Source organism: Culex pipiens, chromosome 1 (assembly GCF_016801865.2).
Source record: "Culex pipiens pallens isolate TS chromosome 1, TS_CPP_V2, whole genome shotgun sequence".
Classification (NCBI taxonomy): Eukaryota; Metazoa; Arthropoda; class Insecta; order Diptera; family Culicidae; genus Culex; species Culex pipiens.
Genome location: NC_068937.1, coordinates 61,939,360 through 61,954,942, shown reverse-complemented (window position 1 = coordinate 61,954,942; position 15,583 = coordinate 61,939,360). Strand labels below are relative to the sequence as shown.

The 15,583-nt window shown below is 44.5% G+C and overlaps 3 protein-coding genes across 4 annotated transcripts; 1 reads left to right on the top strand and 2 right to left on the bottom strand.

The window, feature by feature from the left end:
• Nucleotides 1-3,377: 3,377 nt before the first annotated feature.
• Nucleotides 3,378-4,360, top strand: LOC120419901 (protein stunted-like). Of its 2 annotated transcripts, XR_005605791.2 has the most exons (5): nt 3,379-3,470; nt 3,541-3,607; nt 3,720-3,850; nt 3,945-4,014; nt 4,277-4,360. XR_005605791.2 is itself a non-coding variant. In XM_039582769.2 (4 exons), exons 2-4 carry the CDS (start codon nt 3,579-3,581, stop codon nt 4,291-4,293), a joined length of 177 nt encoding a protein of 58 aa, XP_039438703.1. In that variant the 5' UTR covers nt 3,378-3,470; nt 3,541-3,578; the 3' UTR covers nt 4,294-4,360. The 2 variants fall into 2 exon arrangements, 1 of the variants encoding a protein (XP_039438703.1); XM_039582769.2 differs by lacking the exon at nt 3,945-4,014 and having other exon boundaries at nt 3,378-3,470.
• LOC120419900 (diphosphomevalonate decarboxylase-like) lies at nt 4,339-6,624 on the bottom strand. The gene is made up of 5 exons (XM_039582768.2): nt 6,428-6,624; nt 6,280-6,350; nt 6,093-6,207; nt 5,254-5,385; nt 4,339-5,197 (listed from the first exon to the last, which is right to left on the bottom strand). The coding sequence occupies exons 1-5, from the start codon at nt 6,477-6,479 to the stop codon at nt 4,449-4,451; spliced, it is 1,119 nt and encodes a 372-aa protein (XP_039438702.1). The 5' UTR covers nt 6,480-6,624; the 3' UTR covers nt 4,339-4,448.
• A 73-nt stretch (nt 6,625-6,697) lies between these two features.
• On the bottom strand, nt 6,698-10,542 carry LOC120419881 (uncharacterized). The gene is made up of 3 exons (XM_039582745.1): nt 8,953-10,542; nt 7,643-8,878; nt 6,698-6,754 (listed from the first exon to the last, which is right to left on the bottom strand). The coding sequence occupies exons 1-3, from the start codon at nt 10,540-10,542 to the stop codon at nt 6,698-6,700; spliced, it is 2,883 nt and encodes a 960-aa protein (XP_039438679.1).
• Nucleotides 10,543-15,583: the final 5,041 nt, after the last annotated feature.

The following is a 15,583-nucleotide window of genomic DNA, read 5'->3' as shown; positions in this document are numbered from 1 at the left end:
TGAATTTTAATAGATATTTTGGCTGAGTGTGTGAAAGAAGATTGTGGTCGCAACATCGCCAAAAGGCCAAACGAGGCCAGACGACCAGCAGCAGCAATCTGAGCAGCAGTCCACGAAGGATAAGCAGGTTGCTCCGAAGGAGATGACTCCACCACAGGATCCGTCTTCCTCCGCAGTAGCGGGCGCCTCAACAGCAGCCTCGACATCGGTAGGCCTACCGGGTTAATAGTTGGGCAAAAGTGGAAAAAGGTATGTCCTCACTAGTCAGCCGCTCATCTGACCCTGACCGAGACTGCCCCAATCTTGTCCCGCAAAGCAAAGATTGTGGGCCACCGTTAAAATTACTGAATTCCATCATATCTGTTTTGACTTCATTTGCTGCCACGTGCTCACGCTCAAATTTACAACAACAAAAACACATCACACACACTGAGGAAAGACGGACGAGCTGTCACGACAGCAGCGCCATCAGCACCGGGTGAGTGGATGCCGAAGCTAAAATGCATTTGAAATAACCGTTTTTGGCTCGGTTATTGAAGGACGATGGTTCCGCACTCGAGTGTCCCGTCTGTTTGTCTGTGGTATTGTCGCTCTGGCACTAAATCGAACTGAGCGATTTCCACTCTCACCGCGCTTTTTCTCTCCGCCTTTTTCTGTCTAGCCTAATTCGGTATTACTCGATAAGTGTGTAGGCCAAGTTTGTTGTGATTCCTCCATCTTGTTTTGATTGGCTAAAACTTATGTCGATGGATTTTAGCTGATTTAATTAAAAACGAAAGGAAATATGTACTTTTTTTACTTGCATAAATGGCCAACATCATCATCCAAAACCTACGACAACAACACGCAAGCACTGATACTATTTAGTTAGACAAAAAAATGCGGAGAGAAAAAGTGCGGCGAGAGTGGAAATCGCTCGTTTCGGTTTGGTGCCAGAGCGACAAAATGTTTTTCAGTGACGTTTAACCTCGCGTTCAACACAACATCTCGTTGCACTCAAAATTAGAGTTGATCAGTTTGCGGAGCGTAGTGTCAGATAAGTCGCCGCGAAAATTCGATTTATTTCCGAAACCATAATAATTCCATGCGTAAACTTGCAGCACGGGAGGGAAAATAACTCGAAGTATCAATCATCACTCAATCATCACTCCTAATGTAAACATTTACTGACGTGAGCAGGATAAACTCTTTGTTTTCAAACTCACATTGGCCCAATTGGGTACTAAAGCCATATGTCAATTTTCATGTATAACGGTAAAAAACACGATTAAAAACCATTTCTAATCCCTTTTTTTCATTTTAATGCAAATTTTTTTTTGACAAGACAACATTTTTTTCGATGGATCAACTATGGTCCCCTTGGAACGAGCTGTCAAGTAGGAGCTTTTCTGTCAAGAAGGACCACGAGGTTAATTTTTCAAAATTGCCAGATCGATTTAGCCAGCATGCAGCTTCATTTCCATTGATTCAAATTCCTAAGCTAAGTGAAATTTTCTAAGCTAAGCCCGCATAGTCAACAACCATACAGTCACCATTTGTCGAATGATTTTTCCTAAATGATCTTAATAATACACCAAATAGGGTGCAACCGTACATTTTCCATTCCCCAAACAATCCTACAATTTATTAAATAGGTCGTTAGGTAATGTTACAATACATTTTTACAAGGGATTTTTTTCGTGGATCATAGTCATACCCTACCCCAAACTGTTCAATTCTTATTTTATGTGAACCGTACCACAAATTAATAAAATATGATTTTAAATGGTGAACTGCTTTACCGACACTTACCGACACCATTTGAAAAGGGAGGAGCCAAAAAATAAACTTTACAAATGTTCTGGGAACTATGGATTTAACGGGAATGGTATGTATATGATTATTAATGGTGAGCGTTTTTTTTTTGTAATGTCCGGGATTTGTTACCGCTTGATGATGATGTCTCCTGTTGATTCTTCCGTGGTGCTTCCGCCTTATCTAATTGAGCTATCTCAGTTACATTACGTTTGGCGGTTTAAAATGCATTTTATTATGAAATGTGGCCTCAAAATTTATCATAAATATATCGTAACATGTATGGTAGAACCATACAAATAAATTATAGACCAATCACATGGCGAACAGTTATCGTTCTGATAATGGTCAATCAATTGATTAAATTATTTGGACTTATAAAAATTATCACGAAAATAAATTAGCTTTACATACAAACTATATGGCAAACAGGTATATCGTTCCATGAATTGTTGAACAATGGTTTGAATTGTTGGGACTTAGGAAAATTTTCGCTGAATTCAGGTATATCGTTCCATGAATTGTTGAACAATGGTTTGAATTGTTGGGACTTAGGAAAATTTTCGCTGAATTCAGGTATATCGTTCCATGAATTGTTGAACAATGGTTTGAATTGTTGGGACTTAGGAAAATTTTCGCTGAATTCAGGTATATCGTTCCATGACTTGTTGAACAATGGTTTGAATTGTTGGGACTTAGGAAAATTTTCGCTGAATTCAGGTATATCGTTCCATGAATTGTTAAAGTATTATTTGAATTATTCGGACTTAGGATTTTTTTTTTGCTGTAGTTCAATTGGCTCAATCATACAATACCTGTTTCAAATAATCCTAAGCGTTTGGCGAACAGTTATATCGTTCCATGAATTGTTGTACAATTGTTTGGATTATTGGGACTTAAGAGTTTTTCGCTGAGCTTCAAGTTGGAAATACTACGTCGGCTATGGTACCCTTATGTTTTAACAATAGCTGTTCCGAAAAATCCTTACCATATGGCGAAAAGTTATATTTCTCCATGAATTGTTGAACAATTGTTTGAATCATCGGGACTTAAGAAAATTTTCGCTAAAATTCATTTTTGGCTCAATCATACAAAAACTGTTTGAAATAATACCAAACATATGTAGGAATAATTATATCGTACCATTAATTGTTGTGCAATTGTTTCAATTATTAGGACTTAGGAAATTTAGGAAATTTTCCGCTTAGGTTTCTTTGACTAAATCATACCGAGTATCATAACTTTTATCATACCGGCTACAGTACTATTATGTTCTAACAATAGCTGTTTCGAACCATCCTAATCGTATGACGAATAGATACCGTTCATTAAATTGTAGGAAAAAAAATCAACCATTCGAATATGTCAAGATAAGTGTTACAATTCGGGAAATAGTACCATTTTAATTTTGTTATATGATCGTGACATTATATCAACAATATCACAAATGGTAACCATACCAGAAATAATTTTCTTATGATTTCGACAGTTTCACCTTTGGTATTTGATTATGCGGGAGTGATTGTAGATAGGCCATTACTCATCATTGAATCACCCCTCGTCCGAAGTAAAATACCACCCAGCTCTATTCATTTCGCAAAACGTCATCTGTCAAACGTTCTAAATCCGTCATTCATTTGGTGCGTTCTCGAAAGCCGCAGACATTTAGATTTTTGGTGAGTAAAATCAATTTCTCTAGATTCAATACTTATTTCAAATAACTAAAATTGCTGTATTCCGTTCCAGCCTTTCCTCTAGTCGATCCGCGACAAAAGCATCCCAAAATGACTGCCTGGAGAGCTGCTGGATTGAAGTGAGTATTGAGCCTTTGCGACGTTGTTTTTCTTTCTCCTTACGTAACCCCTCTCGTCGGTCGGTTACGTTCCGGCGGCCATTAATCGATTTTTTGTCCGCTTTGATTCCAGCTACATCAATTACTCCAACATTGCCGCTAATCTGCTGCGCCGGGCGCTCAAGTCCGAGCTCCGGGATCAGGCCGCCCGCCGTGATGTCACTTCCATCAAGTTTACCAAATGGGCCAACGGCAAGCCAGAAAGTAAGTTGAAGGACGAATGACGGGCCGGGTTTATTTTTCTAGGTTTTCAGAGTCGTTGCAAACTATTTAGTAACTTAATTTCATTTTCCTACAGATGAAAAGTAAATCTTTTCTTTAATGTGTTGTTGGAAGGTTTAGTTGGTTTGCAGTTTTTATGGGGAATTGTAAGTTCCGGGTGTGCTTCTCTGTTTGTGTGCACGCGCCCGATTTGATGCTGCTGTTTTCCGCAAACATATTTCGGCCATGTTCCTCGAATAATAAAATAACCATCAAAATTGTTACCAAAATGTGTGCAAAACACTAACATGAACAGTTTTTTCCAGTAGTAATTAAAACATGTACAAATATCCTGTTTGAACAGTGCATACTTAAACTTGTGAGAATTCGTTTCCTAATTTTGCTCTTTTCCCTGTTTTTTTTTTGCAGAGGTTGCCGCAAACTAAGTCCGGATTCCTGAATTAAACTTCACTAAATAAAACAGAGTTCAGTAATATGGAAAGGTAAACAACATTTATTTTTTAAGACAAATCATTCGAAAGAAAGCCATTGCTCCAACACCGAGAATTTTGGGAGAAAACAAAAGTAGTTTATTTGTGTATTAGGCTAATCGTTTTGGTCCTTCGCCAACCCTCGTGTTTATGATGTATTTCAACTGATTTTGTCCATTCGCACAAAACTGCTCATCAGCCGCTGGCAATTGCGAAACTTCAACTGGAATTCCCTTGATGTACTCTGGACTTCCCAACGCATCGTTGGGGAACACTTTGTTCACAGTGGCCAACACTTCCGGCACGTCTTTTTCCAGCAGATAAAGGCACGCGTTGGGACCAGCGTCAAACGTGTACGCCACTCTGATGTCTTTCTTCAAATCGTTGAACCGGTGCACCAGAGTTACAATCGCGTGCGAAGTGTCGTTCATGTAAACGCACGGCGGGAACGTATCCAAGCAGACGGCGTGAAACTGGTTACTGTCCTGCATCGTGATTTTGCCAAATATTTCAAAATCCTTCCCCTTGAGCGCCTCAACCAGCTGGGCTGTGTGCTCGGGAACGCACCTCTCCGCACGATGCTTCAGCAGTTTGGAGGTTTTCACACTGGTCGACATTCCACCCGTAGAGCTGGTCTTTTTGCGCATGTCGTTCACAACCAGAACGATGATGCGCATCTCGGGCCAAAAGTCGGCCGGCGTTAGCTGAACCGCAATCGAATCGCTCCCGTCCGGCAACTCTCCCTTGCGCCACTGCACAAAGCCCGAGTACAGACTGCGACAGGCCGAGCCGCTGCCCTGGCGCGCGATTGACGAAATCTCCTGGTCCTCGATGCCGTACAAGCAGGCCAGAGTGTACACTGGAATTGAACTATCGATTAATTCTGATCTGGAGTTCACTGTTTGACGAACTTACCGAAGCAAGCATACCCGGATGCGCTCGAGGCCAGCCCGGCGGCCGTCGGGAAGTTGTTCTCCGTGGTGACTTTGATGTTCCACTTTAGAATGTCCTTCCGGCACTTGTTGGCGGCGTCGGCCTTTTTGCGCACTGAAATCGAATGAAATAGAAAAGAGTGGCGCTGACGATAACAATTGATAAAAAATTCGTGAGAAGGTTCAAAACTGAGAAAGATCGAGTCAACAGCTGGTTAAGCAAAAAAAAAAGGGCAAAGGTTAAGAAGGTAATCACTCCTGTGGAGACCCCAAGTACCTGATCTGAATCGTTAAAGGGGGGATCAGATAGCTACAAACGAACAACGCTTTCAAAATGGCTCGTGAGAAAAGCAACGGAAACGCAAGAGTTTATGACTCTTTCGGAGTCGGACAACGACTTTGCAGAAAATTTCAAAAAAAAAAGTTTGGTGAACGATTTTGATGTTTTCAACGGGTACATCTTCATTTCACGATCGGCTTTTAAACACAAAAAAAAACTATTTCGCCTTCTCTATCATACTCTCATAATAATCAAGACAACTACCTATGCCAACCCAATTATATACGTAGTATAGCGTTTTCAAACAAATGCCAATCTTTTGACACGTCACACAAATTCTTGGAAAACGAGGGAAATTTGTTGTCGATCCATCGTTTTGCTTTGACCGTTTGAAAGGTCTTTTAAAACCTACGACCTCGAGTTTCGAATCTTTGACCTTTAGACTACGCGATCAAGCGTATGAGCCAAACTTCAACTCAAAATTTATCAGAAATTAATACCTAAAAACAACCGACCGTTTATGCCCAGGTTTCCCCGATTACCTTCTTCCAAGCACCGGATCAACCGTGGATTCTCGAACGATTCCTCCTTCCCGTTCAGCACAATCTTGTTCTCGGTCAGGCTTTCACTGGTGGTGATGGTCGTTTTTGTGCACAACTAGAAAAGAATACATTTACATAAATTCATATTCCCTCAAATTTTCAAGCTTCTTTCAGAATTCTTCCTTACATGATCAGTTGAGAGCGTGGCACTGACGGAGTCGTTCAGTGGTAAAATCAGATCCTCATCACGTTTGCCCCCTTAGTTTCAAGCAAGAGAAAAGAGAAAGTTTTGTTAGCCCATCTTCAAAATGTATCAATTTCCCAACTATACTCACAATACTTTATCACCGCAATGTTTACCGGTGCTATGCAGGTTACAGACAACATCTCAATTCAGTCACTATCGTCGATTAGTAAGTATGTTACAGAAAATTACGTGGCAGGAGAAAACACCGTGGGTTCTCTTGTGCGTTGATTCCAAATTTGCTGCTGTTTTGCTGAACCATCCGTGGACGACTGACACATAAGACTGATGCTTATGCGTAATGTTTATCATTCGGAACACTCTCCTCCTTTAGCTCTCTTGTTTCTCTCGCAGCTCTTCTTCATTCATTCATCGTTGCTTTCTCTCCGATGTCATGTGCCGGTTGATTGGTGTTGGACTGTTGTAGTGTTATCAGTATGAGTTTGAGTATCAGTTTGGAGTAAAACTGGCTCAGGAAGCTCACAAAACCAATGTTATATATACCAAAAGCTGCGCAAAGATCTGTCCTGCACACCACTAATGTTTGTTATAATCGCATTAGTGGCGAAAATGCCTCTAAAAGTTACATATGTGATAAAAAAACTCGGACTCGATGCCGACACAACCATCATTCGACGTTGTTGATGGGAGCGATTCAAATCCTCCCTTCTCGATGGTAGAGCTCTCCATAGCACTATTGACGGGCAACAACACTGCTCCTGGTCCGGACAAGATCAAGTTCAGCTTGCTGAAGAATCTTCCGGACGTCGCCAAGCAGCGTCTGTTGAATCTGTTCAACACGTTAGTGGAGCAGAACATAATTCCACACGAATGGCGACAGGTCCGGGTGGTTGCCATTCAATAGCCCGGTAAGCCGGCGTCCGACCACAACTCGTATCGTCCAATCAGCTTGCTGTCGTGTCTACGCAAGTTGCTGGAGAAGATGATCCTCGACCGCCTCGAACCATAACTGGAACGAGAGCACTTGCTATCAGACACGCAGTATGGCTTCCGGAGAGGCAAGGGAACAAGCGACTGTCTAGCCTTGCTGGCCACAGGGATCGACATAGCCCGTGGTAAAAAACAGCAAATGGCTTTCGTCTTTCTAGGCATCAAGGGTGCATTCGATTCAGTCTCCATCGAGGTGTTGTTTGTTTGTTTGTTTATTAAGTATCAACAGGCCACCAACGGCCCCAATGATACTGTGACTATGTTACACAATAATACTTTAATTACATCTAAAAAACTCTAAAAATTGCTTTTTCAAAACATCACGTGACACATTAAAATCGAAAATTGAGGCTACTCGATTGAAGGTCCGTTGAAGTCCGATGATGGAGCCATGTGCACTGTAGTTGGCAGCTTCTAGTGGGATTCGGAAGAAGGCACCTCCGCGCAGCACACGAGATCTAGCTTGCAGATTCAGCTCACCGAGTAGGGAGGGGCAATCAATCCTTGATGTGAGCAGGTCGGCAACAGCGGTTACACGTGCGGCGTTGCGACGAACAGCCAAAGAGTCCAGATGGATTAGCTGACATCTGCTTTCGTAGCTTGGGAGACGGTGGGGGTCACTCCATGGAAGCAAGCGGAGTGCGAATCGTCGCTGCACGCTCTCGATCCTCTCCGAGCTATTCTGGTACCAGGGATTCCACACCACGGAACTGTATTCCAGGGTTGACCGAACAAGGCCGCAGTACAATGACTTCAGGCAGTAGACGTCGGTAAACTTTTTGGTCGCACGAAATATGAAACCAAGCAGTCTTGAGGCTTTTGCAACGATGTATGCGACGTGATTCTTGTACGTGAGCTTCGCGTCTAGCAGCACTCCGAGATCGTTTATGCATTCGACCCGCGGGACGGTTGTTCCGAGGAGCGTGTAGTTGTGCGTGATCGGCCTGAGCTTCCTGGTGAACGATATAACGGAACACTTCTGAGGATTTAAGGTCATGCGGTTTGTGGCACACCAGTCGGCGAATTGATCCAGCTGCTGTTGAAGTAGTTCAGCGTCATCCGTTGAGTTCACGTACCGGAAGATCTTCAAGTCGTCGGCATAAGCGAGTCTTGGTCCATCCAGTACAAAATTGCTGTCGTTAAAGTAGAGCAAGAATATAAGAGGCCCCAAGTGACTTCCTTGCGCTACACCGGAGTAGGCGAGGAATAGCAGCGAGACGCATTCACCGATCTTCACACTGATTGTTCGTCTGGAAAGATAGGACTGAAACCAACCGAGCAAACTGCCACTAAACCCTAGTTTTTCGAGCTTAGCGATCGCGATGTCATGGTTGAGCCTGTCGAAGGCTGCGGAGAGATCAGTATAGATTACGTCGGTTTGGCTTCGACTAGCTAGCCCCTTGGTCAGGTAGGTGGTGAAGGTCAGCAAGTTCGATGTAGTCGAACGTCCCGGCATGAAGCCATGTTGCTCAGCGCAGATCTGTTGCTTGCAGTGAAAAAACACCAGGTCGAGCACAGCGAGCTCGAACAGTTTGGAGACAGCGCAAAGCGCCGAGATCCCCCGGTAGTTGTCCATGTCACGTTTGTTTCCCTTTTTATAGACTGGAAACATGAAAATGATTTCAATTTGGCAGCTGCGTTCATGATTCGTTGGTCGTCGAGTACGAGTCGGTCCAGAACGTTGCCGCAGGGTGGCACATTTTCAGTGGCGGCTGCGACCTCGTGCGGTGAAAGGGTTTCATTGATGAACATTCTGGAAAATTTCTCTGCAAACAGTTGACAGATGGTATCGGGATTTGAAGCGGTCTCGTTGTCAAGGAATATAGAGGAAGGCAAACCACTTTCTTTCCTCTGGTCATTGAAGTGTTTCCAGAAGGCCTTCGGATTAGATTTCAGTTTTTGTTGGATCCGGTATCGATAGCGGTTGTAACAGTGATTGTTCAAAGTCTTGTACCGTTGGTTCAGTCGAAGGTAGTGGTCTCTGAGTGGTAGTGTGCGCCTTCGGGAAAACTTTTTGAGAGCGGCTCGTTTTTTGGATTTCAGCTTCTTCAACTCGTTGGTCTGCCACGGGATGCGATCGGGGGGCAGGATTGCTTTTTTGGGTACGTGACGGTCAATTGCGTACGAGAGAATGTTAGAAAAGGTCTGCACCGCCACATTAACATCGTCTGGGTCTAGCGTATTAGTCCAGTCAATGCTCGTTAATATCTCAGCGATTCCGTTAATGTCAGCCTTGCGGTAATCGTACCGGATCGGTTCGAATGTCACAGTGCGTGCGGGATAGCGGAGTACGTCAAGGGACAAGATCAGGGGCTGGTGATGGGGAACGGTCTTAACTAGAGGAGCTGGGGCGACATATATTGGAGGCGCAACGTCCTGCCGGCTGACGAAGCAGAGGTCAAGCGTATTGTTGTTCTCGTTTGGGAAGCTATTTATCTGCTCCAGCGTGGCGGTACTGTAGACGTCCAACAGATCGGTGATGTTAACGGACTTAGCCTGGAGGCGTGGATCAGGATACAGGAATCCATCGTGAGAGTGCAGCCACCGAAGCTTGTCAAAGTTCATGTCGCCGATTACCAGGATGTCATCTACGGGTCGAGCATCAGAAGTGACGGTGTTGACAGAGTCAACATGCGCTTGAAATAAGACAGTGTCACGGTACCGATCAGGTGGCAAGTAGACCGCGCAGACGTACAGCTTGTGATCGCCGAAGTTCAGTGCTAGCCACACCTGCTCCACACAGCACCAGTTCTGATTCGTAATGTGAACGACTTCAATTCTGAGACGGCGCGCCACTGCAATTGCTACTCCTCCTCCTGCTGACTTGCTGCTGGTGCGGGGAGACCGGTCGCAACGAAAGACTTCGTATCCCGGACCAAAAACTTGACTCGACAGTGTTCGATCATCTAGCCAGGTTTCCGTGATGACGATTACGTCGTAGAGGGTGTCTGCGCAGGCCAGCAGGTAGTCGTTGACGTAGGTATTTAGCCCTCCTGCGTTTTCATAATAGATGTTTAGGTGCTCCGGAACAAGTCTGGTGCGACCTGGGCGACGAGCTCTACGGCTAGGAGCTGACCGGTAGCTGCAAGCCGAAGAATTTTCAGTGCGAGTAGATGTTACAGATGTAGTGATTGAATACTGGCCTGGGGTGTGGGATTGGAAGACCCCCTCCCGTATTCCGAACACAGGGCCGGGACGACTGAGCTGGCCGCTGGCTGGGAGCGCGACTGCGTCGGATCGGTCAGGGGCTTCCATGTTGCTGTGTGACAGGCGTCCCGGTGTTGGCAGCGTACAGACACATGTTGCAGGGCTGAAGCTGGTGATGTCGACTGGTAAACTCAGGCTAGGCACGGGGCTGAAATCCGGAAGATTTTCAGGACATGGACGGGCTGATGTGAAATGGTACTCGCCTGTAGATCGGACTTGGAAGACCCCTTCCCGGATTCCGAACGCAGGGCCTGGACGACTGAGTGTTGGGAGTAAAGCTGCGGCGGAGCGGTCTCAATCCGACGATGTGCAACTTCCGGAGACTGCACCCTTATACAGTACGCAGATGACGCAGTGGTTTCAATCGCTGCCAAGAAAGAAGTCTATCTGCTAGAACCCTTGCAAGATACCCTGAACAACTTGGCCCATTGGGCAGTTGGAAAGGGTATTGAATTCTCTCCGGAGAAGACGGAACTGGCCGTTTTTACGGGGAAGCATGAACCGCCGCAGCTCAATCTTTCTCTCTCGGGAAAGACTCTCGAGCAGTCGGACCACTTCATGTACATGGGTACCATCTTCGATCAAAAGGGAACATGGGGGAAGCACATCAACTACCTGAAGCAAAAGTGCCTGCAAAGAACTAATTTTCTGCGCAGCGTCTCTGGCAACCGGTGGGGTGCTCATCCTTCGGACCTGCTTCGACTGTACAAGACAACGATACTCTCCTTGCTGGAATATGGCAATTTCTGCTTCCAAACAGCTGCGAAATCACGCTTGTTGGTTCTCCAGCGGATACAGTACCGAAGTCTTCGCATTGTCTTGGGATGCTTGCACTCAACTCACAACATGACCTCGAGGTCTCGGCGGGAGTATTGCCTCTGCGAACTCGTTACTACGAACTATCTTACCGGTTCCTGATCCGGTGTGATTACAGGAATAAACTGGTAATTGATAATTTTGAAACGTTGCTGAACTTTCACGTTGAGTCTCGGCGCATGCTTCTATATTATGACTTTATGTCATCGTGGGAGAGGAGCCCGAGCACAACGGTACATCTCACGCCTCCGTTAACCAGCAGCACCCTGATTGGCTTCGACACGTCCATGAAAGCCGATACTCGCGGTATCCCAAACCTTCTTCTGCGGGGAGTTGTACCGTCGATCTTCGCATCAAAGTACAACCATGTTCCTCCAAACAACAGATTCTTCACCGATGGCTCCAAGCTCGACGGCTGTGCGGGCTTCGGTGTTTATCATGAATCTTATCAGCTGTTCTTTAAGCTGAAGGACCCGAGTTCGGTTTACGTCGCAGAGTTAGCCGCGGTTTACTGCGCACTGCGAATCATCGAGACCATGCCACCTGACCACTACTTCATCTTCACCGATAGCTTTAGCTCTGTTGAGGCTATCCGGTCTCTGAAGCCGACCAGGGAGTCTGCGTTTTTCCTCACGGAAATACGCAAGACTTTAAACAACCTGGCGGCTCAGTCCTTCAGCATCACGGTGGTATGGGTCCGCGCTCATTGCTCGATTCCGGGTAATGAAAAAGCGGACTTGCTCGCCAAGAAGGGTGCTGAGAGTGGAGACATTTTTGAAAGGCCAATTAGCCTACAAGAATGCTACGGTTTTCCGAGGCAGCGTGCGCTTCTGGATTGGCAAACACAATGCGTCGGCGACACCAAGGGACGTTGGATGTATTCCATACGACCTAAAGTTGCAAAGAAAAGCCTGGTTCAAGGGAATGGACTTGACGCGTGGATTCATCAGAACGATGTCCCGCCTTATGTCAAACCATTACTCTTCCAAGAGTCATCTTTACCGTATCAACATGAGTGATACGAACTTATGCGACTGTGGGCAGGGTTATCAGGACTTCGGAAGCAAAGCAAGACCGCCCCAGCAGCTGGACACCGCGTTGCGGCTGAGGACAAAAGCAAAGGCTAGCAGAGCCAACCAAGATCCCTACACAATCCCACACCTCTGTAATTACTCTTAGCTTTAAGAAAAATGTAATTACAAATGCCGACTCGGTCCTAACCAGGTCCCAGTATCAAAAAGGGCACAATAAAAATAATTTATGAAAAAAAATTAATACTATGCAATCATAAAAAACAACCTAGCGTGACGTCACAGTCTCGCCACCCCCCAACTCCCCTTCCCCCTAAAAGCGTACTTACTTTATGGATAACACCTTACGGATTAAATCCCATTTAAATTGTTCCTGGTACCGACAAGCCAGTTTTCAACCAAATTGGGTGAAATTTGGGCTGGAGGCTCTATTTTTAGTACTCTTTCATTTCATTTATTTGGTGCTGAGATATGGACTACCTTTCAACAGCTGATTTGTTCTAAATGGGGAGAGAGTTTACTCTTACGAATTGGACAGAGAAGGAAAAAAAATGCAAAAATAACCTTCGAAAAAGCAAATAGATGTGGGATAGTTAGAGAAGGGGACGGTACTTATTCTAATATCACAGCTCAAGGGGACAACCGCTGCAGATTCTGGCAATCTCCTAAACTTTTTGATCTTAGCATTTTTTTTTATTTGGCCCGGGCTAATGCAGAGTTTTAGAGATCCTTACAAAAAAACGTTACTTAATCCACCCTTAGGTGGTTGGCGCCTTCCTCACATTTAAAGGGTGCTATCCAAAATGCAAAAAGTGCGTAAATAATACTTAAGTGCTTGTAACTTTTGATAGGATTGTCAGATCTTCAATGTTTTGGACGCGTTGGAAAGCTCTTTTGAATACCTATCCAACGATAGGTCGCATGAGAGATCCGGACAGCTTTTTCATCAACATATCTGAGATCCGGCCTCCAAAAGCGTATAAATAACACTTAAGCGCTTATAACTTTTGATAGATTTGTCAGATCTTCAATGTCTTGGACGCGTTGGAAAGGCCTTTTAAATACCTTTCTGAAAATGTATAGCATGACGGGTTTTCTTACAAAACCCACCCTTTTTACAATCTTCCGGACTTTTGTTAAAATCGTTTTTTTAGCATAACTTTTGAAGTACTTTACTAAACTGCATAATTTTTAATAGCGACTTATGGGACCCCAAGACAGACCGAATGACGCCAAAACGGACAAAATCGGTTCAGCCAATGTCAAGATAATCGAGTGACAATTTTTTGATCAACATCCCACCACACACACAGACATTTGCTAAGAATTTGATTCTGAGTCGATAGGTATACATGAAGGTGGGTCTAGGACGTCAAATTAAGAAGTTTAATTTCCGAGTGATTTTATAGCCTTTCCTCAGTGAGGTGAGGAAGGCAAAACACATTCTAAAACAATCGCTACTATTACTAGCGAAAAAGGCGTCCAAGCCGAAGCCGCCAACATGGTAGAAGGACAAACAGACTCCGGCTGGAACCGCGTTCCTCCGCTACCTGGAGTGGTGCCGTCCGTCGAGCCGGAAGAAAAGCATCCTCGTCCCGCAGGAAGAAGTCGAGAAAATAGTGGCGCCGGTGCAATCCCGAAGGAGCAACAAGGTGAACGGAAGTTGTACAGCGAGTCCGAGCTGTGGACCGTTTACCGAGAATATTGAGGCAGTGCAAGACACCCGAGGAACAGATTGATGTGATTGCACACTAGTTGACACATGGCGCGGGAAAATGATCATCTACTTCAGTAACGTTTTTTTTTTCTTTTATTATTTTTGTACCATTGACCCTGGTCGCAGCACCTAAAAGGACATAATAAAAATAAGTTATGAAAAAAAAAATACTAGGGAAAGCGAAGGAGGATAGGAAAGCTTAAGTATATATATCTCATCATCTTGAACCTATGATAAACAATTTGTTTTTTTTTTTTTTTTCATTGAATCGTCGTTGGAATCAACCCTTGAATTTCTTTTTTTTCTAATCATATATTTTGTTTGTGTTCAGCTTGTTAGGCTGGTACAAATGTTATTGAAAGTTTTTGAAATCACATATAGCTAGAAGTAATTTTCAACAAACTTTTCATATTAATAATTTCAAGAAAAATTAGAATCCTGCGCTTCAATTAATCGCCGCAGAAAGATACCGTCGCAATGGAAAAACCTATGGAGAAGTCAAGAGAGTAGGCTTAGACAAAAAATAAAATAAAAACATTTTGATTGTCAATCTTAAAATAATCGTAGGGACTTTGCTGCTGGTGTCGATTGCTTATTGGTTTTAGCTGTCTGATATTTGGTGACGGAATATGCGGTTCTGTTATCTTTTAGGCCGGCTCGATGGCATCCGTACTGGTGCCGGAATCTGCGACGTTCCCGATAAGCTGTACCGTACCGTCGGATGGAGGCACTGCGGGCGTTATTGGCTTTGTCGGGCAAGCTCCCCCCTCGTCGGCGAACCTGTTGCCCAGGCATACGCTTATCGGGGCATGCCCTGAGGTTAAGCCGCCTGGTTATGTTGGCACTAAAAGGCGCAAGACGACGGGGAAAATGGATACGAACCTAGATACGAACAGTTTAGTTTTAGTTTCCAAAAGCTTGATTTTTCACTAAGAAACCGAATGTAATGAAAAATCACACCGCACGAACCAGAGTACGGGCCAATTTCAACATTTCTTTTACCATGAATGTTTATTTAAAACAATCTTGGAATAAAAAATCCGTAAGAATTGAACTTTAAAACGGGTTTCAAGATCTCCGGTGGCCACATCCAGAACCGTACAGTATAAACTGGTCATGCAAAGTACAGAACTTCTTGAATATAGAATGTCTGTAGTGCAATTTCGTCTTCTGGACAAGTTTTTCATGTTCCCCGGTGGCCATATCCGGTTTCTCGAGTGTAATAAAGTCTTCGACCCCCGAACCCCACCCCCTTACTGTGTTACATTATAAAAGAATGCCTGCGGTTGGCCGGTCGTTTGGGCTGGATGCAGCGGTTCTATGACCTTCGCGGCGGGCTTGGTGTTTTTTTTACCTTCGCCCTTGGCTGGATGAACGCACTGCGTTCCTGGCTTCTTCGGGCAGATATCTTCGGAGTTGAATCGGCAGCCCTAGCATCGCGTGATCTGGTTGTGGGCTCGAAAAGCTCGAATGGTTGTGGGCTCGAATAGCGGATGCAGGTGCCGTCGATTCACCAACGAGGAAC

What these genes read in the sequence shown, in the direction of transcription:
- LOC120419901 (XM_039582769.2), top strand. Translation starts at nt 3,579, where the DNA reads ATGACTGCCTGGAGAGCTGCTGGATTGAA. An exon ending in TGGAGAGCTGCTGGATTGAA is followed by an intron (nt 3,608 to 3,719) that starts GTGAGTATTGAG and finishes CTTTGATTCCAG; the next exon opens with CTACATCAATTACTCCAACA.
- LOC120419900 (XM_039582768.2), bottom strand. Translation starts at nt 6,479, where the DNA reads ATGTTGTCTGTAACCTGCATAGCACCGGTAAACATTGCGGTGATAAAG. An exon ending in CATTGCGGTGATAAAGTATT is followed by an intron (nt 6,351 to 6,427) that starts GTGAGTATAGTT and finishes CTTGAAACTAAG; the next exon opens with GGGGCAAACGTGATGAGGAT. An exon ending in GATCCGGTGCTTGGAAGAAG is followed by an intron (nt 5,386 to 6,092) that starts GTAATCGGGGAA and finishes ATTCGATTTCAG; the next exon opens with TGCGCAAAAAGGCCGACGCC.
- LOC120419881 (XM_039582745.1), bottom strand. Translation starts at nt 10,542, where the DNA reads ATGGAAGCCCCTGACCGATCCGACGCAGTCGCGCTCCCAGCCAGCGGC. An exon ending in GCAACGTTCTGGACCGACTC is followed by an intron (nt 8,879 to 8,952) that starts GTACTCGACGAC and finishes GTCTATAAAAAG; the next exon opens with GGAAACAAACGTGACATGGA. An exon ending in TTCAACGGACCTTCAATCGA is followed by an intron (nt 6,755 to 7,642) that starts GTAGCCTCAATT and finishes ACACTACAACAG; the next exon opens with TCCAACACCAATCAACCGGC.